The following is a 27,771-nucleotide window of genomic DNA, read 5'->3' as shown; positions in this document are numbered from 1 at the left end:
CAGGCTAGGGCTGCCAAGGAGTAGCTGAATGTAGAACTAACTGGAGGAGTGAAGAGAGGCAGGAGAAAGAGAAAGGCTTTTTTAGAAGTTAAAAACTCTGGTGGCCAAACCTATTTTTTCTGAGGCAGGAATATTGTTTGATCCCAGGAGTTCAAGACCAGCATGGGCAACATATCAAGACCACCCATCTCTACTAAAAAAAAAAAAAAATAGCCAGGCGTGCCTGGGCATGACTGTAGACTCAGCTATAAGGGAGGCTGAAATGAGAGGATTGCTTGATCCCAGGAGTTCAAGGCCAGACTGGGCAACATAGTAAGAACCTGCCTCTATTAAAAAAAAAAAAAAAATCCGGCTGGGTGTGGTGACTCACGCCTGTAATCCCAACACTTTGGGAGGCTGAGGTGGCCAGATCATGAGACTGGGAGATCAAGACCGTCCTGGCTAACACGGTGAAACCCCATCTCTACTGAAAATACAAAAAATTAGCCGGGCATGGTGGCACACGCCTGTAGTCCCACCTACTCGGGAGGCTGAGGCAGCAGAATCGCTTGAACCTGGGAGGCGGAGGTTGCAGTGAGTCAAGATCGCACAACTGCACTCCAGCCTGAGCGGCAGAGCGAGATTCCATCTCAATAAAAAAAAACAAACCAAACAAAAAACAGTAAAATGGCTGGGTGTGGTGGTTCATGCCTATAATCCCAGCACTTTGGAAGTCTGAGGCGGGTGGACCACTTGAGGTCAGGAGTTTGAGACCAGCCTGGCCAACATGCCAAAACCCTGTCTTGGTGTTTTTTCAAATAACAAAAATTAGCCGGGCATGGCGGCGTGCACCTGTAATCCCAGATACTTAGGAGGCTGAGGCAGTAGAATCACTTGAACCCAGGAGGCAGAGGCTGCAGTGAGCCAAGATCATGCCACTGCTCTCCAGCCTGGGTGACAGAGCGAGACTCCATCTCAAAAAAAAAAAAAAAAAAAAAAAAAAAAACAGTGAAATAAGTCACTGGCATAAACATATCCTTTTTATGTCTTATTCATTAGAGTTCTTTAAAAAGTAAGGTTGGGCCAGGCTCAGTGGCTCACGCCTGTAATGCAGCACCTTGGGAGGCCAAGGTGGGTGGATCACTTGAGATCAGGAGTTTGAGACCTGCCTGGCCAACATGGCGAAAACCTGTCTCTACTAAAAATACAAAAATTAGCTGGGTATGGTGGCGTGTGCCTGTAATCCCAGCTACTTGGGAGGCTGAGGTGGGAGAATCGCTTGAACCCAGGAGGCGGAGATTGCAGTGAGCTGAGATTGTGCCACTGCAGAGCAAGACTTTGTGACTTTGTCTCAAAAAAAAAAAAAAAAAAAAGATAAGGTCAGCTGGATTACGCCTGTAATCCCAGCACTTTGGAAGGCCAAGGTGGGAGGATTGCTTGAGCACAGGAGTTTGAGACCAGCTTGGGTAACATGGTGAAATCCCGTCTCTACAAAAAAATTAAAAATAAGCTGGGTGCTTGAGCCCCTGACTTTGAGGTTACAGTGAGCTATGATTGCTCCACTGCACTTCAGCCTGGATACAGAGAGACCCTGTCTCAAAAACCAACCAACCAACCAATAAACATCATTTTAGGAAGCCTTTAAAAAAAATGGAAATAAAGTGGAAAGCAGGGGAAAAAAGGAAAGTACAAACATTTGTATATAGTTTCCAGTTAGTGGGATTAGAAAATGGGATGGTTTGATAGACCTTACATTTAACATCATCTGCCAAAAATAAGATGATTTCATACATGCTTCCCCTTCTTTCTAGGACTGGTGTAGACTCATACAGAGGCTTGAGATACACAGACATGCGATATAACGTTGTCGTTTTTACATTCTCATGTAAATATCTAGCTGCTATTTTATTCCAGAAAAATTCTAGGCCCCCCCAAAACAAAAAATTATAAACAATAAACTCCAAATCACTTTTAATTATGATACTGACTAGAGATTAAATGCTATTTAGATGGTAAATCTTGAATCTTTATTTATTTAGTTATTTTTTTGAGACAGAGTCTCACTCTGTCACCTAGGCTGGAGTACAGTGGCATGATCTCGGCTCACTGCAACCTCCGCTTCCGGCTTCAAGTGATTCTCCTGCCTCAGCCTCCTGAGTAGCTGGGATTACAGGCGTGTGCCACCACTTCGGGTAATTTTTTTATTTTTAGTAGAGATGGGGTTTTGCCATGTTGGCCAGGCTGGTCTTGAACTCCTGATCTCAGGTTATCCACCTGCCTTGGCCTCCCAAAGTGCTAGGATTATAGGTGTGAGCCTCCTCGCCTGGCCTATTTATTCGTTTTATAATATTTATTGAATACCTACTTTGTGTGATGTTCTGGTTTATACTAATGAATGAGATGACCAGGTCCCTGACATTAAGGAGGTTTTAGTTTAATTGTATGGAGAAGAGGTAGGTAACTCAATCATTGCCAGAAGCATATGTATATGTATCTTCATTGCCTATGGGAATATGATTGGGGAACATCAAAATTAGATTAAGGATTTAGGAAGGCTACTAAAAAGAGGATTGTTTGAGCTGAGTTTTGAAGAAAGATTGCAAGAATTAGTGAAAGAATGATATTGTAAGCAGAAGAATTTCCGTACATGAAGTCACAGAAGCGTGAGCCACTGAAGGAACTCTAGCTCTCCATGGCCATTTACATTTAAATTTGTTAAAATTAAGTGAATTTTAAAATTCACTTTCTTATTCACACCAGCCACATTTCAAGTGCGTAGTAGCCTTAGCTAGCTGGTAGCTCCCATGGTGGATAGCTCAAATATAGGCCTTTTCCATCATTGCAGAAAGAACAAGGCTGCACTCAGTAGTTCAGTTTGGTGGATGTAGAGAGCATTGGTGATGGGTGAAGGGAAAAGAAAGCTAGAGAGGTAGACAAGAGGCCTGACAGTATTTGGAGGTCAAGCAAAGGAATTTCAGCTGCATTCTTAAAAGTTGTAGTGAGCCAGGCCGGGCACGGTGGCTCATGCCTGTAATCCCAGCACTTTGGGAGGCCTAGGCGGGTGGATCACGAGGTCAAGAGACTGAGACCATCCTGGCCAACATGGTGAAACCCCGTTTCTACTAAAAATACAAAAATTAGCTGGGCGTGGTGGGGCGCGCCTGTAGTTCCAGCTACTTGGGAGGCTGCAGCAGGAGAATCGCTTGAACCCAGGAGGCGGAGGTTGCAGTGAGCCGAGATCATGCCGCTGCACTCCAGCCTGGTGATAGAGCGAGACTCCATCTCAAAAAAAAAAAAAAAAAAAGTTGTAGTGAGCCATTGGAATGATTTTAGAGTGAGTGATATGATTCACTGTGTTTTTTAGCTAGATTCTCCCAAAAGCAGGGTAGAGGACTAGGTTGGAGTGAGAGAGGAAATAGAGAGGTCTCCACTAGAGGAGAGAGGACACCTTGAGACCCTTGCACCTTTTATGTTATCATCATTGTTGTTGTCGTCATTACCGTTTTGAGAACGAAGCCTGAACTAAGGCGGCAGTAGGAAAGGAGAAGAGCCAGGTAAGAGAAAGGCAAAGAGCGCACAGATCTTGAAGATTGCTTGAACTTGGGACCTGAGGAAGAGTGAGACCTTGCTGGTGACAATAGCCAGCTGGCAGGGTCACTCTGAGGGAACTTGGGGAGCAGTGCTTTGGAATATAAAGGTGATGAGTTAACGTACAGGCATGAATGTGTTGTATAGGCAAGTGAACAAAGGGATCTAGAGCTCGTCAGAGAGAATCTTGGCTGAAGATCAAAAAGTGGGAACCATCATTCTGTGAGTGGTAGTTAAAGGTAAGAGGGACGGTGAGCATGGTCACTTGGGTAAGTACAACAAGTGAAGCGTGAAGAGCCCAGGGTGGCTCATGAGGAACTCTATACTCTTCTCCTCCTCCTTTTTGAGGGGCAAATGAGAAGTATGTACTCACAAAAGAGACTCAGAAGGAGTCCCCAAGAAGTAGGAAAAACAAGATTGCAGGGTCACTGAATAAAGGGGTAGAGTGTTGAGAAGAATGGTCCACAGTACAGATGGAGCAGAAAGTTCAAGTACCTTAAGGAGTATGGGAAATACTTGCTGGACTTGACAATAGAAATTATTGATAATCTTAGTAAAGGCATTTTTATTCAAGGGTTGAAGACAGAGTGGGTTATGTTGAATTAAGGGATATATAGGATGTGACAAATTTGAGACAGTGAAGATGATAATTTCAAGATATGTTGTTTATAGGCTCACGCCTGTAATCCCAGCACTTTGGGAGGCTAAGGCGGGTGGATCATGAGGTCAGGAGTTCAAGGCCAGCCTGGCCAAGATGGTGAAACCCCATCTCTACTAAAACTACAAAAATTAGCAGGCATGGTGGCAGATGCCTGTAATCCCAGCTACTCGAGAGGCTGAGGCAGGAGAATTGCTTGAACCTGGGTGGCAGAGGTTACAGTGAGCCAAGATCATGCCACTGTACTCCAGCCTGGGTAACACACTGAGACTCCATCTCAAAAAAAAAAAAAAAAAAAATAGAAAAAAGAAATGAAGAAGAGATGATAATTCGAGAGGGTTATAGGGATTTGAGATGTGAGAAAGTTAAACATGGTTATCTACAGAGGGAAAAAATGCCATAATAAAAGGAGAGGATGAAAATGTCAGGAGCTGAGGGGAGTTGTTCTAGGCCATTGGGGACATAGAGGAGCATGGAATGCAGAGCACAGGTGGAGAGAGGAGCTCCCATGGAAGAGAAGCATCTCTTCCACTGTTATGAGAAAGAATGACCAGGGTGATTGTAGATGCAGGTAATTTTGTAAATAGCAGGAGAAGAAACTGGGAAAGTTCCTGCCTAAACCACTGGAAAGATATTGTGGAGTTAGATAATTAGAATCACATCTCAGCTTGACTGCTTTTTAATTGTGTGATCTAGGGCAAATTACCTGTCTGAACTTTGTTTATTTATATGTGAATGGGCTAAAGTTAGATAACATGGAAAGCTCTTTTTTTTTTTTTTTTGAGATGGAGTCTCACTCTGTCGCCCAGGCTGGAGTGCAGTGGCGCAGTCTTGACTCACTGCAAGCTCCACCTCCCGGGTTTACGCCATTCTCCTGCCTCAGCCCCCCGAGTAGCTGGGACTACAGGCGCCCACCATCACGCCCAACTAATTTTTTGTATTTTTTAGTAGAGACGGGGTTTCGCCGTGTTAGCCAGGAGGGTCTCGATCTCCTGACTTCGTGATCTGCCCGCCTCAGCCTCCCAAAGTGCTGGAATTACAGGCCCAAAGTGCTGGAATTACAGGTGTGAGCCGTGATTCACGCCCTGCCAGAAAGCTCTTAACAGTGCCTAGTGCATGGTTGAGGCTCAGTAGTGCTAGTTCTTCCATCTTCCCTTCCCTTCATTACCTTGAGATACAAAGTCTCTTCAAAAAGTGATAAGGAGAGATTGTGTCAAGTGCATGTCACACACATGAAAATAAGTGGTATCAGTGACCGATACCATGGCACAGTGACATTCAAAGGAGCAGCAGCAGTGAACCAGGTATTTAAGGCTTGGGTTTAAAGAGCATAATATAGTATTTTTCCTTTCCTTAAATAAAGGCAAAGACGAAACAGGTTAATAGGGGCTTAACACAATAAGCTATGAAGTTCATTGTTGTAGAAAACCATTGTATAATCAAGATATTCACTGAGTTGTCAACTAGGGTCCTTAAACTAGATAAACAACAAAAGATACATAGCTAGTTAACTCTTAAGTATTTCTTTAAATATATTTACATGCTTTTCTTCCCTTCCTATCCTATCTCCTACTAACAAATCAACTACTACCCCGATAAAACAAAAACAAGAGGAACACAAGGATACCTGTAAGGTTTTCCAAGTCTATAAATACATTTCTGGTCTTAAGTGCAGGCACCCTTCCTGATTTGTCTATTTTTTTACATTATGTGTTCTCTTGGTTTCCTGCTTGTAATTTTTCTTCATTATATATTTAAAACTTGTGTGTGTATAAGATGTCATTAATTTAAAGTCTCTGGACATTTTGTGTTTAGTCATTAAGTGGAGAGTTATTAAGTGTCTGCTTTGTTAGGCCATGAGCTAGAACTGGGGGATGTTGTGATGATAAAAATTCACTTTCTCAAAAACTTCAGGAGAGGGAGGCAAGTACATGTGGATAAGTGGTATGATATATTTTTAAGTATCACTTTTGGAAAACATTTTAGAAGTCTTTATGCAAACACTTTTAAAAGAAAGGTTTTCTAAAGGAAAGCTTTTCCAAAGAGATTTTTTGAAACCTTAGATGGAATTGGACTTCGTGCCCACTTTTGTGGGGAAAAAAAAAAAAATTCCTTAGTCTAGTCACTATTCTGACTTGCATTTGATTATTAGGCCAGTTTTAATTTTATGTTGTTAATTTTAGTCCCTTCCAGATATGCAGCATATTCAGGAAGAAAACTTATCTTCCCCACCATTGGGTCCTCCCAACTATCTACAAGTTTCCAAAGATTCTGCCAGTACTAGTAGCAAGAACTCTTCTTGTGACACGGATGACTTTGTTTTGGTGCCACACAACATCTCGTCAGACCACTCAAGTGAGAATCTTTTCTACTTGTACACATTGTATTTCTTAATCTACTAAACTAGCATCTTTTTTTAACCCATATATTACACTTTCTTGTGTAGGGCACCTTTTCAAATGAGCATTTTATTTAGTTGTTTGAATTCTCAGAATTATATTCCTACCTTTTTAAAATTTGCTCAATCATCTTCTATTAAACAATAATTTTGGATTCTGAAGGTACATGAAAACTTTATAGGAAATGATCTCAAATTCTGTTTGTATCCAAACAGAAAGAAATAGAGAAACCAGCAGAATGAGTGAAACTAAGGAAAGAAAGGAACAACTCATTTGGGGAAAAAACCTGAGTCAAAAGAGTGTTATAGACAATCTGAACGTCCTTCAGAAAATACTTATGTAAGTTAAGGAATGAACTTCATAAATATATGGGAAGAATTTTCATAAAGGAACTAGAATCCAAGTGACTAAATAGAGCCAGTGTACTTTGGAATAGTGAAGGGTACCAGAAAACCTACAAAAAAGAGAGATTAGGTAAAACTATTAAAAAGAAGGAACCCTGGTTTGATCTTGAAGGAGTAGTATCAGAAAAGCTAGAGATTTGATTACTTTAATAATTGAATAATATCAAGTGCTGATTATGTGCAGCAGTTTGTATCAGGTCTTTTTAGTTGTTCATCTAGTACTTATTTAGTAGATGCTCATTCTAGGCACTGTGCTAGTTGTTGGGAAGACCATAATCCCTAAACTGAATGTGATTGAGTATTAGCTGGGTGCGGAAGGGAAAACATGGACCACAGCAGCAGTGCCATGGCAGTTTATAACCAGCATTATGAGAACTGAGAGTTACCTTTAAAAGTAATCTAGTACAGTGGTTTTCTTTTTTATTTTTTTTTAATTTTGTTATTATTATCCTTTAAGTTTTAGGGTACATGTGCACAACATGCAGGTTTGTTACATATGTATACATGTGCCATGTTGGTGTGCTGCACCCATTAACTTGTCAAGTGGTTTTATTTCTTTACCAAAAGTAATTAAAACTTTTAAAATCATGAAACATTTTAAACAAAATAATAGAGCAGATACTCAAGGTACCCACTAGGCTGTGTTACTTTTATATAGGTCAATATTTTGCCGTATTTGTCTTAGATGTCTTTTTAAAATATATAAAATGCCGTAAGTTGCCGGGCGCAGTGGCTCACGCCTGTAATCCCACCACTTTGGGAGGCTGAGGTGGGCGGATCATGAGGTCAGGAGTTTGAGACCAGCCTGACCAACATGGTGAAACTCTGTCTCTACTAAAAATACAAAAATTAGCCAGGTATGGTGGCGCGCACCTGTAATCCCAGCTACTCAGGAGGCCAAGGCTGGAGAATCGCTTGAACCCCCTCCAGAAGCACTGGGGTCCCTGGGAGGGGGAGGTTGCAGTGAGCTGAGATTGTGCCATTGTACTCCAGCCTGGGCGACAGAGAGTGACTCCATCTCAAAAAACAAACAAACAAACAAAAAAGCAAAAAAAAAAATGCTGTAAGTACAGCTAAAGTGCCTTTTCTCTTTCTGCTCTTGCTAGGGGTATATTCTTCCTGTAGATTTCATATTTCTGCATGTAATTGTATCCATACTTAACATAGGATTTTTGTGTTTTTATAGTTACAGGTTGAGCCTGCCAAATTAGAAAATCTGAAATGCCCCCAAATCTGAAACTTTTAGAGTGCCAGCATGATGCTCAATGGAAATGCTCATTGAAGCATTTCAGATTTTAGATTTTTGCATTTGGAATGCTCAGTATAATGTGAATGTTCCAAAATTCAAAATTCATTCTAATACCTGAATTGTATAATATAACTAAAACACAGTTTATCCATTTCCCTACTGATTTATAGTTGGGTTACTTCTACCACTTCACTGTCCAAAATGTAATGAGCCAGGCGTTGTGGTTCACAACCTATAATCCCAGTAGTTTGGGAGGCTGAGGAGGAAGGATTGCTTGTACCCAGAAATTTGAAACCAGTCTGGGCAACATAGTGAGATTCTTTCTCTACAGAAACTAAAAAGTTAGCCAGACGTGATGGTGCACACCTGTAATCAGAGCTTCTCTGGGGGCTGAAGTGGGAGGATCGCATGAACCCCCAAGTTCAAGACCAGCCAGGGCATCATGGCAAGACCCCACCTTTACCAAAAAAAGAAAAATTAGCTGGGTATGGTGGTGCATGCCTGTAGTCTCAGCTTGGGAGGTTGAGGCTGCAGTGAGCCATGATTGTGCCGCTGCACTCCAGCCTGGGCAACAGAGCAAGACCCTGTCTCAAAAAAAAAAAAAATATATATATGTATATAATAACAGACATTCTTGTGTACATGTCCCAGAATTTCTTCTAACTAAAAACTTAGATATCTACAACTTTATAATATATTGGTACAAACAACTTGTACTAATATTCTCTGTCATGCTGCCCTAGTGTTATAATGGTGTTCTATATTTTCTTCTAAAGATTTTTTTTCCACATATAATTTTACCTGTAATTCATTTTTGTAGATGGAGCAAGGTAGAGATCGGTCAGTTGTCCTATTTATTAAATATTTGTCTTTTCTCCACTGATGTGCAGTGTCAACGTTTGTCATGTCAGGTTGAAATACACGATGGGGTTTCTTTTTTTGTCTATATTATAAGAATTTTTAAATTTGTGTCAGTATGTGTGTGTGGTCAGGGAGGGAAGGAGAGGCAGAGAGCATTTCAGTATTCTTCAGAATCACTCTGGCTATTCTTGGCCCTTTCCCCCCACATATAGTTTAATTTCAGCTCGATAAGTTTATGAAACCCATTTTGGGATTTTGATGGGAATTGCATTGACTTTATAGTATGACCTATTCAAGGACAGGCAGGTTCTTTACAATATTAAGTCACCTAATTATGAATGTGTATTTCTCCACTTATTTAGGTTTCTTTAATGTGTTTTGATACATTTTTATACTTTTCTATATAAAGAGCATTCACATCTTTTGTTTTCTTCTAGTTATCTTTTTTCTTGTGTGTGCTGGTGTAAATGTTTCAAAACTGCTCCTGTCAAGATCTTTGTGCTGCCAAATCCTAGGGGTCAGTTCTCAGTCCTCATTGTCCTGATATGTCCACATTTGTTACAGTTGATCATGCCCTTCTTTTTAATGATTAAAAATGTGCTATTGTGAAATGTATCATACATACAAGATGTTTAAAACAGTTATACAGTTTAAAAGTAATATGTAACAAGTACCTGAGTGCCCTGCTGATTTTTATCTTTTTTTGGTCAGCTTTTCCTTCTTTTTGTCTTATTGCTCTAATTTAATTTTATTAATGTTTCTTCTTATCCTTTCAGTGAGTTTTTCTTTTATGCTCTCATGTTTTAAATTTTCAGAAGTTCTTTTTCTCTGAGTATTGTTCTTATTTCAACATGCAGTGTATTATTGTATGCTTCTTGACGATGGAGAATTTGAAAGTTGTTTGAGAGCTCTGTACGTGGGACTGTCTCATTGACAGCAAGCAAGCCTCTTTGATGAATGCTATGGCGGGGGCAATTCTTGGGACTATTTCCCTTTTGGAGGGCTACTCATATCCCCCAAAAGACTCATCCAATCTTTTGCCTAAAGAGTATAAACTTGATACTATCTGGAGTAGCAAAATGGGGGAAGAAGTATGGAGTTCTCAATAGTCATTGTAAAATTTCATTTAATAACTCTTTTCCACTAATCTTTTTATTAGTGTAGTACCCTTGCTTTTAATTTTTCCTGCTGTTCTGCAGTTCAGAGACCCTCTGTTTTACTCTGTCCCAAGTATGAATGTACAGTTTTTTGCTATAGTGGGAGATGGGCATTGCCTACCTGCATAAGGTTGGGGAAAGGATATAAAATTCTAACTGCTTCTTTTAAAAAGAATTCTATATAAAAAATACGTTGTATTATGTATATTTAAGGTATGCAACATGATATTATGAGATATACAAATGGTCACTGGCTTACAATTTTTTGACTTTATGATGGTAGGAAAATGATATGCATTCAGTAAAAACCATCCCTCAAATTTTGAATTTTGATCTTTTTCTGTATTAGCAATATGCGGTACAGAACTCTCTTGTGATGCTGGGTGGCAGCAGCGAGCTGCAGCTCCTAGTCAGCCTGCGATCACCAGAGTAAATAGCTGATGCTGGAGATATTCAACACTTTATAAAATAGGCTTTGGTGCCCAATTGTAGGCCAGTGTAAGTATTCTGAGTATGTTTAAGGTAGCTAGGCTTAGCCATGATGTTCGGTAGGTTAGGTGTATTAAATGCATTTTGACCCAGGACAGTTTTCAGCCTACAGTGGGTTTATTCAGAAGTGACACCATCTTAGGTTGAGGGGCATCTATATATAGTAAAATGGTTACTACAGTGAAATAAATTAATATATTCATCAACTCACATAGTTACTCACCCCTCCCTCCATGAGCAGCTGTAATCTATTCACTTACCAAAATCCTGAACACGATACACTATGATGAACTATATCCTAACTGCTTCTAAATAGACTTTCAATCAATCCTGCTTTTAGTCCTACCTTCAGTGCTACTCTGAAAGGTATCTGGTACTGCTGATTACTCAGCATTTTGGAGTTCTGTGATGTAAATTGGTTTACTTTTGGGCTTTCCAGCTGGCTAAGGTTCTATCTTCTTGGGTCAACTAAGTTAAATACTACTCGTCCATCAACTATACCTTCCAAATTTTGGTGGCTGTGAACTTTTCTGTTCTTTTTGTCCTTGTGAGTTTAGGCTCTTCTCTTTTCTGTCCTGTTGCCTCTATAGTTTCAAAATTACAATATATCAAAAGAACTCTGAATATTACTTAAAATATGATTATTTATTGGTCCTGTCTGACTTAAAATTTTTTAAAATGTGGTCATTGAAAGCCATTTAAGATCTTTTTTGTCCTTAGGATAATCCCATTGGGTATATGCAATCAAATTATTGAGTTTCAAAGTTACTTGAGGCCAGGTTCAGTGGCTCATGTCTGTAATCTCAGCACTTTGGGAGGCCGAGGTGGACAGATCACTTGAGGTCAGGAGTTCGAGACCAGCCTGGCCAACATGGGGAAACTCCGTCTCTACTAAAAATACAAAAATTAGCTGGGTGTGGTGGCACACACCTGTAATCCCAGCTACTTGGGAGGCTGAGGCAGGAGAATTGCTTGAACCTTGGAGGCAGAGGTTGCAGTGAGCCGAGATCATGCTGCTGCACTTCAGCCTGGGCGACAGAGTGAGACTGTCTCAAAAATACATACATTAAAAAAAAAAAAAGTTACTTGAAATAATTTCCCTCTCGTGATTAAGCTATTGGGTTGATACATGATTAGGTTCCTTTACTTTTGATTTTTAGGTATTTTATTTTCTTTTGATTTAATTTCGTTTGAAAATTATGTATGGTTTCAAACTCAAAGCTACGAAAGAAAGTACACTTAGTGAAATCTAGCTTTTATCCCTGCTTCATCTCCCTGTTTTCTCAATTCTCCTATAGACAAGTATTCATTGTCTTTAAATAAAAATGGACTTCCCCTTTGCCCTGCTACTCTTTGTTCCCTTACCCTGATTTATTTTCCTTTATAATGCTTATTGCTACCTGACATTATTATGTTTTTTTTTTTGTTTTTTTTTGAGAATGGGATCTTGCTGTGTTGCCCAGGCAGGTCTCAAACTCCTGGGCTCAAGCTATTCTCCCACCTCTGCCTCCCTAAATGATGGGATTCCAGGCATGAGCTACCACACCTGGCCTTCTTCCATGACATCTTGTTCAACAACCCACGCAAGACCTGAGAGAGTGTTATGCAGGAGGATGGGGTAATCTGACATTTTATTGAACTAGACTTTGTTATATGGTCAGTTCTTCTATTATGTTATATTATGTTATATACATGTTCTTTGCAAAATTTTGCAATGAAGTTATGTGCAAATGGTATTAAAGGGCACAACTCTCAGAACTTTTGTCATTGACACAGAAAAAGGAACCTGATAAAAACAGCACAGTTTTTGGGTGTTTAATGGGGAAGGAATATGTAAACACTGCAATAAATATGGCATTTTATTTTGAAGAAGACCTCAAATTTGCTTATAGAAGTGGGCATCCAAAGAGTTGCAGCCTATGTCTTCAGCTAGGTGTAGTTTTCTGAGGTCATCTATTATTTCTTATAGATGAAATCATAACATAAGCCAATGGTAATTTTGCATCGTGCATGAAATCCTAATAATCATGTTGGAACAAATTTGTGTTTTTTTAAGCAGATGGTATAACAGGAACTGATTGTTCTTTTCTCTCTTTTAGATGATATGCCAATGGGGACTGCTGGCAGACGTGCTTCAAATGAGTTCTTGGTGTGTGGAGGGTATGTATATTTACATTATCTTATTAAAATTTGTTTTATATTTTATTTTTGTGAGTAAGGTTATAGAACTTAGTGTTCTTGATTTAAGATTTATTTTGTTTTACAGTCCATTATTTCGGTTTTTTTTTTTTTTTTCTTTTGAGATGGAGTCTGGCTCTGCCACCCAGACTGGAGTGCAGTGGTGCGATCTCGGCTCACTGCAAGCTCTGCCTCTGGGTTCATGCCATTCTCCTGCCTCAGCCTCCCGAGTAGCTGGGACTATAGGCGCCTGCCACCACGCCTGGGTAATTTTTTGTATTTTTAACAGAGACAAGGTTTCACTATGTTAGCCGGGATGGTCTCGATCTCCTGACCTCATGATCCGCCTGCCTTGGCCTCCCAGAGTGCTGGGATTATAGGCATGAGCCACCGCGCCCGGCCTCATTATTTATTTTCTTGAAATTTTATTTAGTTATTTTTTTCTTTGAGATGGAGTCTTGCTCTGTGGCCCAGGCTGGAGTGCATTGGTGGGAAGTTGGCTCACTGCAACCTCCGCCTCCTGGGTTCAAGCCATTCTCCTGTCTCAGCCTTCCAAGTAGCTGGGATTACAGGCATGTGCCACCATACCCGGCTAATTTTTTTTTTTTTTTTTTGAGACGGAGTCTCATCCTATCACCCAGGCTGGAGTGCAATGGTGTGATGTCGCCTCACTGCAACCTCTACCTCCGGGGTTCAAGTGATTCTCCTGCCTCAGCCTCCTGAGTAGATGGGATTACAGGTACGCACCACCATGCCCGGCTAATTTTTTTGTATCTTTAGTAGAGATGGGGTTTCACCATGTTGGCCAGGCTGGTCTCAAACTCCTTACCTCAGGTGATCGCCAGCCACGGCCTCAAAGTGCTGGGATTACAGGTGTGAGCCACTGCGCCAAGCCTGAAATTTTAATTGTGATAAAAAACACATAAAATCTACTATTTCAGCCATTTTAATGTTTATAGTTCATTAGTGTTAAATATGTTCACATTGTTATGCAACCAATTTCTGGGACTTTTTCGTTTTGCAAATCTGAAACTCTATACTCATTAAACGTTACCTCCCAGTTTCCCCTTCCCTTCAAGGCCCTGATAATCACATTCTGCTCTCTGTTTCTATGAATTTGACTACTTTCGATACCTCATGTAAGTGAAATCATATAGCATTTGTCTTTTTTGTGACTTGGCTTATTTCACTTAGCATAATGACTGTAAGGTTCATCCATGTTGTGGCATGTGACAGGCTTTTTCCCTTTTTACAGCTGAATTATATTCCATGGTATGTATATGCTACATTTTGTTTATCCATTCATCCATTGGTGAACATTTGGGGTTGCTTCAACCTCTTGGCTATTGTGCATGCTGTTATGAACATGAGTGTGTAAATATCTCCTTAAGATCCTGCTTTCAGTACCTTTGGATATGTACCAAGAAGTGAGATTGCTGGGTCATATGGTAATTTTGTGTTTAATTTTTTCAGGAATTGGCTAAATTTTCCATAGCAGTTGTACCATTTTACAGGCCCACCAACAGTGCACAGGGGTTCCAGTTTCTCCACATTCTCACCAGCATTTGTTATTTTCTAAAATAACAGCCATCCTAATTAATGAGCGTGGGGTGATACCTCATTGTGATTTTGATTTGCACTTCTCTAACGATTAGTGATATTGAGCCATCTTTTTTTATACTTCTTAGCCATTTGTATATCATCTTTGGAGAAATGTCCAGTCAAGATCTTTGCCCATTTTTAAATTGAGTTGTTTGGGTTTTTGTTGTTGGGTTGTAAGAGTTCTCTATATATTTTGGATATTAGCCTCTTGTCAGGTATGATTTGCAAGTATTTCTTCCCATTCTCTTGGTTGTCTTTTGACTCTGTGTCCTTTGATACATGAAAATTTTTTAAGTTTGAGGAGGTCATATTTGTGTATTTTTTGTTTTGTTGCCTGTGCTTTTGGCATCATATTCAAGAAATCATTGCCTACTCTTATGTCATTAAGTTTTCCCTCTATGTTTTTGTCTAGGAGTTTTATAGTTTTGGGTATAACGTTCAGGCCTTTAATCCCCTTTGAGTTAATTTTTATGTATGGTGTATGATAAGATTCCAACTTTACTCTTTTGCATGTGGATATCCAATTTTCCCAGCACCATTTGCTGAAGAGACTGTGCCTGTCCCATTGTGTGGTCTTAGCATTCTTGTCTAAGATCATTTCACTGTATATGCAAGAGTATCTTTTTTTTTTGAGATGGAGTTTCGCTCTTGTTGCCCAGGCTGGAGTGCAATGGTGCGATTTCGGCTCACTGCAGCCTCCGCCTCCCAGGTTCAAGCAATTCTCCTGCCTCAGCCTCCAGGGTAGCTGGGATTACAGGTACCTGCCACCACGCCTGGCTAATTTTTTGTATTTTTAGTAGAGACGGGGTTTCGCCATGTTGGTCAGGCTGGTTTCGAACTCCTGACCTCGTGATCCACCTGCTTCAGCCTCCCAAACCTTAAACAATTTGATGTACTCTAAGGCACCCCTTGAGTAGCACTGGTACCTTGGGGGCCCTCAGTGCACAGTTTGGGAACCATGGGGATAAGCAAATCTTGTACAATCTTGTTTCTTTCCTCTCTTTGAGGATATGGGAATTCAAATATGGGAATTGTATATTGCCAAATTTTCACTTCTTTTGATGTGCTGCCTTTTTTTCTTCTTGAGTCATCTTTGGCTCCTTTTTGGCTTCTCTTCCTATGGTCTAATTCTTGAACTTTCCTTTACAAGTGAATATGCATTGTTCTCTAAAGCAGCACTTCTTGGTAATAGTGCCTTCATTAGCTACATGGCAGTTTTCAGTACATGTAGGGAATATAATATCTATTCCTTGTGCATCCAGACAAAAAATAGGCACAGGCATGGGAGTTAGGATATCAGAATTCTAAGACTGGTTGTTGCCAGGCATTGATGGAGGCCAGCTGCATACACAGCCCATGGTGCATTAGAGTGCACCATCTGAGTGGATTTCTACCTTTCTGATTGCTTCCCTTTACATGCAGTAACCCCTTTGTCACTAGCACCTTGCAAGCTGTGTGCCTGTGTGCCAGACTAGGCCCTTCTCTGATGCTGCTTGGGTTTCTGGGTGATGAGCAGGTTATCTCCACTTGGCTCCCCATCACTTACACAGCCTCTTGAGCATGAGCTCACAACTGTGGCTTAGCATTAGTCTGCTAGATTGCGTTTCACAGGAGCTCTTATGCATAGATCCTTCCTTCTTCTCTCCCTCTGTCCCTTGGCATTACTTCCAGCTGAACCCTTGCTTTCCTGATTACTTGTCAGCCTTTCAGGATTTACTCCTGGAGTCTTCTAAAACAAAGAGGCAACTGGGGATCTCCTGGTGTGAAGATTGTGAATTTGAAGAAGTTGTCATGGTATCACCTAGTCTTTATTTGTCTGTTTGCATTTGTGCTTTCCTCTCAGCACAAGTAGATAGAATAACGTGATTGTGCTACTGTGTGGCCAGGCTGCCTCATCTTTCAAGTATTTCATATGGGTCCAAGATGACGGTCCACACAGAGAATGTTGTGAATTGTAGGCCCTAGTGGAGGTGAGGAAGATGTGCTGGAGACTCAGGACATACATAGACTTTCCCTCTCCTTAACTTGGACTCAGGGAGTTGAGTGATGGTTAAATATTGGTGTTAATATTAAGTTGTACAGGAAAATGGCTGCAGTTGTCTTAGCTAGCTAGAGATCTGGAATTTGTCCAGGGAAGACTTTCTAGACCCTGAGCAAGTCTGCTTGCAGGTCCTGTCCAGAGAATATCTGAGATAACATTTGCAGAACACCATCCATGGATGTTCATGTCCTCATGCTGGTAGGGGGAGGAACCAGAGGTGTTAGAGAAGCCAGGTGAGATTACCTGAGAAGAGGTGCTTAGAATTATGAGGTTGCTAAGTTTACTTCTTTGGGTACCTTTATTTAGCTTCTTCCCTTCGGAGATTAACCAGTACAGGAAAAATTTTAGAGCTTGATAATGTGTATTTAAAAAAAATTCCCTGATGTACTTTAGCAGGGAATGAATGCTTCAAAAACTGTTTACTGACTAAATTGAAACAATTAAAAAAAATGGCATTGATTCATTCACATTCTGATAATGGATGACTGTGTTGGTTATTCTGTTGTTAAGGAACTTGGGTTGTCAGACCTGTGAGTGCACTGGCTTGCAGACACCAGAGCTGATTAGTGAAGTACTGTTAAGCTGTTTTAGTGGTAGTAGAGGGTTTGTGTTTTTGGGATTTTGTTTGTTTGTTTTTAGGATGTAGATAAACTGAAGAATCAGATGTATAGATATTAAAAACATTCATTATTGTATTTAAAGATACTACATGGAAATACCTAAATAAAAATGTATAGAGAGAGCTCATAGAAGCACACTAAATGGCGTATCATTAGGAATTCCACTTGGCTGTAAACCATAGGGTTCTAACTATAGTGTGGTTGAACACTTAAAGGTTTTCTCACATGAAGAAAAGTCACGATAAACAGTTGTTTCCTTGGTTTCTGTGGCTCAAGGAAGTTACGTGTCTTCAGGTCTTTTGGCCTTTTTTTTGTGGTTCAAAGGTATCTGCTGAAGCTCCAGCAACCATGCTCACATTTTGAACAGGAAGAATGAGTAGAAGACTTCTGCTTATATCTCACTGAGCAAGAAAGACATATGGTTATCCTTGGCTGCAAGGGAGTCTGGGATATGCTGCAATTAATTGGGCATATTATTGCCACTAATAAAATAGATTTTAAGTTATTTTTTAGTAAGACATAAAGGCTGAATGGATATTGGGAAAGCAGCTAACATCTCCACTACAAAAGTGTTTTATATTTCTTTTTACTTTGAAATAAGTCATCTCTCTTAGGGCCCAGTGTTATCTCTGATATGTTTTAGGATATGTTGTGAAGTGAATTGAAAGTGATATAAGGACATTCTATTTCTGAATTTATGAAAAGTGAGGAAAGAGGCTATTAAAGAAACCAAATACTGACACTACAAAATGTGGACGTCAGATGAGTTGCATGCTTTGAGAGTTTGCGCAAGGTGTTCTCCTTCTTCATAAAGTCAGAGCTCTTTGGGAATGCTTACAGCGTTCATGACTTTTGCAAACATTCCAGTCATCTTTGTTGTTGAACTTCCTGTTCTTTTACCCAGCATATTTTCCTGGATATTTTTTCTCTCACATAGTAATGAATAGCAGAATGTGAGTGGATGAAACAGTTTTGCTGACCTGTGGACTTTTCCTGTTGTTGTAAAGGAACTTTTTTCCAGGTTATTATAATTCTTAGTCCTCAGTATGCATATGAATGCCAGGAGTTTTTTAGATAATAAATGTGATTTTTTTGGCTTTATATATTTTTTAACAAGGTCATTTCTTATTAAGGTAGTGGAGTGACCATTTGGCTCTTTCTGGAATTTTCTCTAAATATAACTAATGGGTCAAATGAAAGAAAAACAGTCCTACCACTGTTTCTTTCCTTTTTCAATAAATTACGATTGCAGGCAGTGTCAGCCTACTGTGTCACCTCACAGCGAAACAGCACCAATTCCAGTTCCTACTCAAATAAGGAATTATCAGCGCATAGAGCAGAATCTTACATCTACTGCCAGCTCAGGCACAAATGTACATGGATCTCCAAGGTAAGTTAGTAGCTTTTTTCTTGCTTAATTCTTTTTCATCTCCTTTAAAAAAAATTTTATTGCTATTGGAAGATATGTTACTTTCTGTGGCATAGTCTCTTACATGTGTGTATAATGGGAATGCACAAAATTGAATAATAAAGTTTTATAATTGATCAATTTAAATGATATTTAAGCTTGGCTTGATAATATAGTATGATATGTATATATTTGTATATGTTTTATTTATATGTGTTAAGTATACATGTGTATAGATATATACACTTAAAAAGTATAATTACTTTTAAGAATTGAGGAAGAACTTATTAAAAAATGAAATCCCACCAGTTGTAGCAGATTATTTACATATTGTTTGCTTTTTCCCCCATCCTGAGACCTTACTAAGATCATATTAAAGGAATAACAGAGGTACAAATCCACAAAAACAAGTGAAATAAGAATAGATTATTCCTTTTTTTTTTTTTCTTTTTCTTTTTCTTTTTTTTTTGTGCTTTAGAGATGGGGTCTCACTACATTGACCAGGCTGGTCTTGAACTCCTGGCCTCAAGCGATCCTCCTGTCTCAGCCTCCCAAAGTGCTGGGATTACAGGCATGAGCCACCACGCCTGGCCAAGCATAGATTATTCTTACTCTATTCAGTGAGAGAGAGAGTTCAGTAAATTTCTGGAAAACAGAAGGGGGTAGAAAAATGGTACTTGATTTAGCACGGCAGACGTAAGTATCAGAATCAGGGATTCTGACATAAGGAGAATCACTGTGCCCCACAGTACCCTCAGAGAGACCTAAATCTCAGAGAACTCCATAGAGTGGCGGGAGGAAATAGCACTTTGACTTCTGGTAACTAATTCTACATATATGTATGTCATGGACATACTCTACATATACAGGCCTCTCCTGTGTAAGAAATTGCATTTACACAAAGTTGTTAACTGTTATGATACCAAAGGATGAAAAATAAGCCATGTGGCCACCGGTAATGAACTAATTTATCATGATCCATCTCTGATCATGGAATATTACACACCTTCCATTCCACAAAGAGTGAAGGAGTTCCCTCTGTGCCAAGATAGAAAGATTTCCAAGTTATATTATAAAATGAAAAAAGTAAAGTGATTAACAGTATATTGTACAGTGGTTCTCAAAGTTTAGTCTGTGGATCCCTTCAGAGGGTCCATGAGGTCAAAACTATTTTAATAATAAAAATTAGACGTTATTTGCTTTTTTCATTACATTGATACATGCACTGATAGTACAAAAAGCAAAGATGGATAAAGCTATTGGTACCTTTGCCTGAATCAGGGTGGTGGTACCCAAACAATACTATTAGTCTTTGTATTCTTCTCCACTACACACTTGCAGTACAAAGGAATGTCCTTAATGAGGCAGTAAAAATTAATATTTTTCTTTGAAAATCTCAATCTTTGAGTGAGATGTACACATAAAGCACTTTTGCTGCATATTAGAGTAGTTATCTTAGGAAAAGCATCGTATGATTGTTCTAGTTCCAAGTTGAGCTAGCTGCTTTGTCATAGAGTACCCTTTTTACCTTAAATAATGGCTGATAAACTATGGTTATGGGTATCAAGAAGCCATTTTGTCAAAAATGGTAAGTCTTTCCACTTTGAAGAAAACAGGTGATGATAAATGTCAATGATAAAACTTGAGCTTTTAAGCAAAAATTAGAATGTTGGAAAAATTCAGTAGTGAATACAAGTTTGACAGCTTCTGTTATACCTTGACAGGTGTTTCTTTTAAAATTGAGGGTGATATTTTGTTATGAATATGACTTTTTGATATTGTTTAATGTATCAGCATTGGAATATCTGCATAACTCAGTGAACCAATGTTTTCCAAATTACTGAATGGTTAAAAAAAATCATGCACAGGTAAAAATTTCATTCAAAGTGCAAGATTCTTTGCAAAAGAATGGAGTCTCACATAATGGAGTATGAGTTCATTAATCTGGTTTCAGATCCACATTGCAGCCAACCTTTTAGCAACGACCACTTGCTGAGTTTTGGTGTTGTATCGAAGAAACGTGTCACAGTTAACCTGAAAAGGCTACCAAAATATTCCTTCCTTTCACAGTTACACATCTGTGGAAGGCTGGATCCTTTTCATATTCTTCACTCAAAATAACGTATCTTACAACAGATTGAATGCAGAAGCAATTATGAGAATCCAAATGTCTTCTGTGAGCCATTAGAAATTTATAAAAATATATAAAATAATTCCATGCTTCTTACTAATTTATTTTGTTTTGGAAAATATGTTTATTTTTCATAATCTTATATTACATGGAATAAGCTTATTAATGAGTTAATAATTCTTAAAAATTCTCAGCTTAATTTTGAATACAGTAAATATCAATAGATATAAGTTACATAAACAGAACTCTCTGGGGTCTTCAGTAATTTTTAAGAGTATAAAGAGGACCTAAGACCAAAAGGATTCAAAATGGTTGGTATGTAATATATCACCTTTGGTGTTAAAACATGGTGAAAAGGAGTGTATATTTAGTTTGTTTTGTATATGCCTTAAGGAACTCTGGAAGGATACACTAGAAACTAAGAATCATGGTAACCTTTTGAACAGAATTGGGGAAGTGTTGGGAATTAGGCAGATAGAATAGAAAAATGAGAGGGAGACCTCACTCTTTTTATGCATCTTATAATTGTTCCATGTGACTGTATTATATATTTTTGAAAACTACTCCGTGGCATACTGTTAGGAAGTTTCAGAAAATGCGGGAATAAAAAGAGAGTTCTAGAACCTTTTATAGAAGGAATAATTTACTTTTCAGATCTGCAGTGGTACGAAGGTCCAACACCAGCCCCATGGGCTTCCTCCGGCTGGGATCATGCTCCCCAGTGCCAGCAGACACAGCACAGACAGTTGGACGAAGGCTCTCCACTGGGTCTTCTAGGCCTTACTCACCTTCCCCTTTGGGTAAGTAGAGTTTAAAAACAGTTGTTTTCAACCTTTTTTTCACTGTAATAAATCTGACATGACACATTTTCTTCAGGAACTTTGGCTCACGATGGCAGTGTTCTCAGCTGATTGGAGGCCATACCCCGTCCCTCCATCTTTGCCCCAATCCAAACTCCTTCTTTTCTTTTTCTTTTTCTTTCTTTATTTGAGACAAGGTCTCACTCTGTCGCCCAGGCTGGAGTGCAGGGGGCATGATCTCGGCTCACTGCAGCCTCCACTTCCCGGGTTCAAAGGATCTTTTCACCTCAGTCTCCCAAGTACCTGGAACTACAGGCGCATGCCACCACACCCAGCTAATTTTTTTTATTTTTTTATTTTTATAGAGACAAAGTTTCACTATGTTACCCAGGCTGGTGTCGAGCTCCTGGGCTCAAGCATCCACTCGCCTTGGCCTTCCAAAGTGCTGGGATTATAGGTGTGAGCCACCGCGCCCGGCCCCAACTTCTTTTTGAGAATCTCTGTATAAATTTGTTAGAATCTCTACTGTAAATACAATAATATAAATGTAACTTATGTATAAAAAGCATCTCCTTTGGGATTGGGCTCTAAATGCAAAGTCAGACACCCTAGGTTGAAGTGCATAAAATGCCTTTTCTACTTATCACTCATAAGGATTACTGTATAGCAGCTCTGGGTCACAATTACCAGAAACCTTCCAGTTCTGGTAGGCATGTGGTGGCAGCTTCGTTACAGATCTTCCCACTTCTCCTGGTACTGTAATAAGGAGAATGCCAATACAAACAAAACACCAGAAACAACAAAAACCCTACCAAAAGGAAAAACAAACCATGTACCATATCTTCAGTGAAACCAAGAGACAGAAATAAAAGTTCAAACTGCAGAAATATGTGTGAGAGAGCCAAAGCCATTGAGACTACAGCAGCTGTATGAGAGGCAGCATTGAGGTGGTGGGAAGAACAGGTGGTGCACACAGGGCCTGGGGGTGGCAAATCTCAAAACTGCAAAAAAAATACTTCCAGGAGAGGGCCCCACCTTCAGTCAGAACTGCTGAAGTAACACTAAGATGGAACAGGAAGAAGTCTCCAGAGACAAGAGAAGGGCTTTCCTCAGGAGCCCTCAAGACAAAACACACAATGATAGTGTTAAGAAAAATAAAAAAGTTTAAATTGCCACATTACCTGTTGCAATGGTTTCAAAGCTGTTTTTAGATGAAAAATCTTTAAATAAAATTTTGGCCCTTTCTCACCCCTGTAGCAGCCCCTGATGTACTTCAGGGTCTCCAAAGACAAGGTCCAAATCTCATCCTTGCACACAAGTATAAAGCCCTTCCCTAAGGATCTGATCTCTGCCTGCTGCCTGATCCCTTGGAATGAGCCCTGTTGATATAGACATATGTTTCTCATCTGCTTAAACTCCCTGAAGCCTTCCCTAACTCTCTCTCTCTCTGTTAGTTTTAATTCTCAGAGAAATGGATGCATAGAACATATTAGATATACAAGAGAGTGACTTGGGGAAACTTCTGTGAAGAATGAAGGGGAGGAGCAGGAGGAAGTAGGGAGGGCCCTCAGACCAAGACATAGGTCCAACACCTGGAAAAGGAGGGCAGGAAGGAGGAAGAGCTGGCCAGGAAGAGTCTCAGACTATGGTATAGGTCTAAGAAGGTTTCAGCCAGACTGAAGGAGTAGCCCCAAGCACTGGATTATCTTGTTAGAGGAATTCCCTGACCCGCTTCAACAAGCCTGAATTAGTGCCCCACCATATGCAGTCATTGGCTGGGAACAGCCCTGGGGGAAGCCTAGCCTTGGCACCAGTGTGGTAGATCCAGAGGGACTGCAGCTGGGGCTTTCTGTTAGCTGTGCCCTGCAGCTCCACAAGTCCGAACACTTTGTACAAACTCTTTGTACTTACCTGTCTTATGGACATACCTGTTAGGAGCGTTTATTTGTTTATGTGGTTTTTCTTCCCCTAATGTTCTTATTTCAAGGCAGATTATATGATACTTTTTATCTTAGTGTGCAGCACCCAGCAGATTGGTTGTCCAGTAAATGTTAGTTGAACTAAATGTTTGTTACTTAAAATTTTCTAACCAGTAATTTACTGTGCAATTTGTGCATGTGTTGGCTGTTGCCATCTTTTATTGGTTTTTGATCATTTTTCTTCCTTTCCCCATCCTTTTTTTTTTTTTTTTTTTTTTTTTTTTTTTGTAGTTGGTACCATTCCCGAGCAATTCAGTCAGTGCTGCTGTGGGCATCCTCAGGGCCATGACTCCAGGAGTAGAAACTCCTCAGGTAGAAGAATGTATTTGGTTTATTAATAATTTGAATTGTATTATAAATGGATTTGAGTTGTGTTTTTCTAGTCTTATCAAAGAACAGAATTGATATGAAATATCTCCTCTGCCATCCTGATTTTTAGAATCTTGGTCTAATGTGGTTTAATATGTCATAAAGCTAATCTAATACCTTCTTTTGGATATGAGATTCCTTAATGAAAGTAAGTCTTAGGAATTAAATAACTTGGCTAAGTTTTTGTTATTTTCACATAGATAATGAAAATTATTTATGGAGTGAAGTTTTATTACTTTAATACTATTGATTAATAATACTTTTTTTTTTTTTTTTTTTTTGAAATGAGTCTCGCTCTGTCGCCCAGGCTGGAGTGTAGTGGCATGATCTTGGCTCACTGCAACCTCTGCCTCCTGGGCTCAAGCAATTCTTCTGCCTCAGCCTCCCAAGTAGCTGGGACTACAGGTGAGCGCCACCATGCCTGGCTAATTTTTGTATTTTTAGTAGAGACGGGGTTTCACCATATTGGCCAGGCTAGTCTTGAACTCCTGACCCTGTGATCCGCCCGCCTCGGCCTCCCAAAGTGCTGGGATTACAGGTGTGAGCCACCATGCCCGGCTGATTAATACCATTTTTGGTAAGAGCCATGAGTCAGCATCAGATAAAATAATATAGATTTTAAAAATTATATGTATTTGCCTGAAAAGATATGTGTGACTCGTGTCTTTATAAGTTAAATTCTATTGTATGGATATTTAAGGAGTTGGCCAGTTAAAGGACTCCTGTGTTACTTAGAAAAGCACTCTTTAACAAAGCTTAAATAACTTTATTCAGACCATAAGATTTTAACACAAATTTATTTTTATAAAGGGCAGTACAATTAAATATCAGGTTTGGAAAGAGATGAAGCCAGGAGTGGTCAATAGCAAAGCTTCTGTTGGTTTCTGTTTTTAGAAGAATGATGGTTAGGTCACTAAGAATATTTGCATGCCCTTTATATTATTTTTGATAGTTTGGCTTCTAAGAAACTCCAAAGAATGTGTAACTGGAGTCAAGGATTAGTGGACCTTGGGTTGGAAGCAACAAGGTTTGTAGGGGGGAAAAGGGGACCTCGTAGGCTCTTGATTTGGTGTCCCCTGAAGAGGCAAGGATATCTTCAGGAAAGTGCTTTCTTTGTGAGAATATGGATGCTTTCAGTTTTAAGTGTATAATTTAATGGACAAAGTACAGAAAATCCACATGCTTGTTATTTTTACACAAAGTAAAATCTCGGAAAGGTCTGTTATCTTATGATCTTCTTTCCTACACGTTATATATATTTGTTTATTTTGTTTTTTTGAATAAGGAGTTATTTTGGGTTAGTTTGAGTTTTCTTTTAGTTGCTGTGTGAGAAAAGAGAATAATTACATAGATTTATCCAGGTATGTATTCATATAGAGTAAAAATCATCCTGTTCAATGTAGGTTTTTGTTGTATTCATTAACTTTAATCATTAACAATATTGTTCTCTTTGGTGCTAATCAGACCTTGCATTAATCTGAGTTATTTGCTAGCTAGTGATTAAAAACAGCTAATAACCCATAATCATTAAATTCTGTTTCCTGAGAATATGAACAATGGACTTGTTTTGCAAAGGATGACAGAAAAATAGTCTCTTGCCAAGTAAATCACTTTTAGAATGTCTTATGAAAAATAAGATATTTATCAGAATTCTCATTTTAAAAATTGTCTTCTTAATTTTTACATTTTTGCACTGCACTTCTTCACTTCAGGTTAATGTTACATTTGTTTTCTTGTTAGGTTCTCCAGTGCCACAAGCTCAGTCACCACAGTCTCTCTTATCGGGTGCTAGACTGCAGAGCGCCCCCACTCTCACTGACATCTATCAGAACAAGCAGAAGCTCAGAAAACAGCACTCTGACCCCGTGTGCCCATCCCATACTGGGGCTGGGTACAGCTACTCGCCTCAGCCCAGTCGGCCTGGCAGCCTTGGAACTTCTCCCACCAAGCACTTGGGGTCCTCTCCACGGAGTTCTGACTGGTTCTTTAAAACTCCTTTGCCAACAATCATTGGCTCTCCTACTAAGGTTTGTTTATTAAACCCTTTTGTAGGTCAGGAACTGGTACAGTACTTTATGGAAAGGATTCATTATGAGAATAGCTATAATTTATTTATTTTATTTTTTGAGACGGAGTCTTGCTTTGTCACCCAGGCTGGAGTGCAGTGGCACAACCTCAGCTCATCACAACCTCCACCTCCCAGGTTCAAACAATTCTGGTACCTCAGCCTCCCGAGTAGCTGGGATTACAGGCATGTGCCACCATGCCCAGCTAATTTTTTTTGTATTTTTAGTAGAGATGGGATTTCACCATGTTGGCCAGGCTAGTCTTTAACTCCTGGCCTCAAGTGATCCGCCTGCCTCAGTCTCCCAAAATGCTAGAATTACAGGTATGAGCCACTGCTCCTGGACAATAATAGCTATAATATAATGAGCACTTTCTATGTACCAGACGCAGCATAAGTACTTTACTTGCAGAATGCTTTTTGTGTATGATCCCATTTAATCCTGAAAAAAGGAAATTGAGGCTTGGAGAGTTTAAATTAATTGCGCAAGGTCACACAAGCTGTAAACAGAGCTGCCAGTGTTTGAATCTGGGTTTGACTGACTCCAGAGTCTATACTCCTGCCAGGTCTCACCCGCAGACCCTGACCAAGTAATGGATGAAAAAATGCACTCCGACACAGACATCCAGTGAAGGAGCAGGCTAGGGGACCGGGCCATTCAGAGAAAGAGTTGTAGCAGCCACGGCCCTGACATGCTGGTGCTGCAGGCATTTATTTAGTACAGATTTAGTGACAAAGGCCTTGAGTCAACATACTTGTAAGTAGTTGCGCATGGATGATTAAAGGCCAGGTTCCAAGGCCTAAGTAAACTAACTTATCTAGATCAGTTTTTTTACATCTCGTTGTTATCTAACCTAAGCTTTCAGGCACCAGATAAGATAATCTGGCTGCCTTCAGCCAAATCCTAACTTTTGTAAAACCTCCCGGCCTTCCAAGAAGGTTTGCATCTTTCTGCAATTTTTCCTACCACCCCGACCTATCTCCTACACGCTCCTGACTACTGGGTCACACAAGCCTGCCAGTACTGAATAGTTCATGCATCGTATTAACTAGTTTACATATATATATGTCTCTCTAGACCACAGCTCCTTTCAAAATCCCTAAAACGCAAGCATCTTCCAACCTGTTAGCCTTGGTTACTCGTCATGGGCCTGCTGAAGAACAGTCCAAAGATGGGAACGAGCCACGGGAATGTGTCCATTGCCTCTTAGTGCAAGGAAGTGAGAGGCAGCGGGCCGAGCAGCAGAGCAAGGCAGTGTTTGGCAGGTAAAAGACTGTTTGCATTCTAGCATTAAACATGAAAACTGTAATAGTAAAACATAGATTTCTGTTATAAAAGCAGCAAGACTACATTAGTGTAGCGGGTGATTTATGCCATATGGTTATTGATATGTACCATGTACATTTAGAATCTCTGAAAACCACAGATGCTTCCTGTAACTGTGTAAGGTACATAGTTCTTCCTGAACTTTTTGAATATTCTATTTCTGTCCTTTATTTGTATTATTGAAGTTTATCTCTACCCTGAATTGTTTGATATCTATTTCTTGTTTCCTCATTCTCTAACTTCCTATTAACCCTTCTAGTTTTAAAAAGTGTACTTTTCCTTTATTAAAAACATCACCATTCTTTTTAGATCTGTTAGTACTGGGAAGTTATCAGATCAACAAGGAAAGACTCCTATATGTCGACATCAGGGCAGCACAGACAGTTTAAATACAGAACGACCAATGGATATAGGTAAGAAAAATGTAGTTTCTTTTTAGGCAGGTAATTTGCTAGCATGTGCATTAG

The 27,771-nt window shown here is 39.6% G+C and overlaps 1 protein-coding gene across 6 annotated transcripts in view; it reads left to right on the top strand.

The window, feature by feature from the left end:
* The window catches only part of ULK2 (unc-51 like autophagy activating kinase 2), a 103,680-nt gene that overhangs the window by 52,048 nt on the left and 23,861 nt on the right, over nucleotides 1-27,771 (top strand). For all 6 annotated transcript variants that reach the window (XM_063656426.1, XM_054458472.2, XM_063656425.1 and 3 more), the window contains exons 13-20: nucleotides 6,409-6,580; nucleotides 12,884-12,944; nucleotides 18,478-18,615; nucleotides 21,419-21,564; nucleotides 23,775-23,855; nucleotides 25,653-25,939; nucleotides 27,056-27,243; nucleotides 27,614-27,717. In XM_063656426.1, coding sequence (XP_063512496.1) covers nucleotides 6,409-6,580; nucleotides 12,884-12,944; nucleotides 18,478-18,615; nucleotides 21,419-21,564; nucleotides 23,775-23,855; nucleotides 25,653-25,939; nucleotides 27,056-27,243; nucleotides 27,614-27,717 — 1,177 coding nt within the window. The remainder of the gene's footprint in view (nucleotides 1-6,408; nucleotides 6,581-12,883; nucleotides 12,945-18,477; nucleotides 18,616-21,418; nucleotides 21,565-23,774; nucleotides 23,856-25,652; nucleotides 25,940-27,055; nucleotides 27,244-27,613; nucleotides 27,718-27,771) is intronic.

The sequence above is a fragment of the Pongo pygmaeus genome, chromosome 19, assembly GCF_028885625.2.
Source record: "Pongo pygmaeus isolate AG05252 chromosome 19, NHGRI_mPonPyg2-v2.0_pri, whole genome shotgun sequence".
In the NCBI taxonomy this organism is placed as follows: domain Eukaryota; kingdom Metazoa; phylum Chordata; class Mammalia; order Primates; family Hominidae; genus Pongo; species Pongo pygmaeus.
The sequence above is the reverse complement of the archived record's forward strand: the minus strand, read 5'-3'. Positions and strand labels throughout refer to the sequence as shown.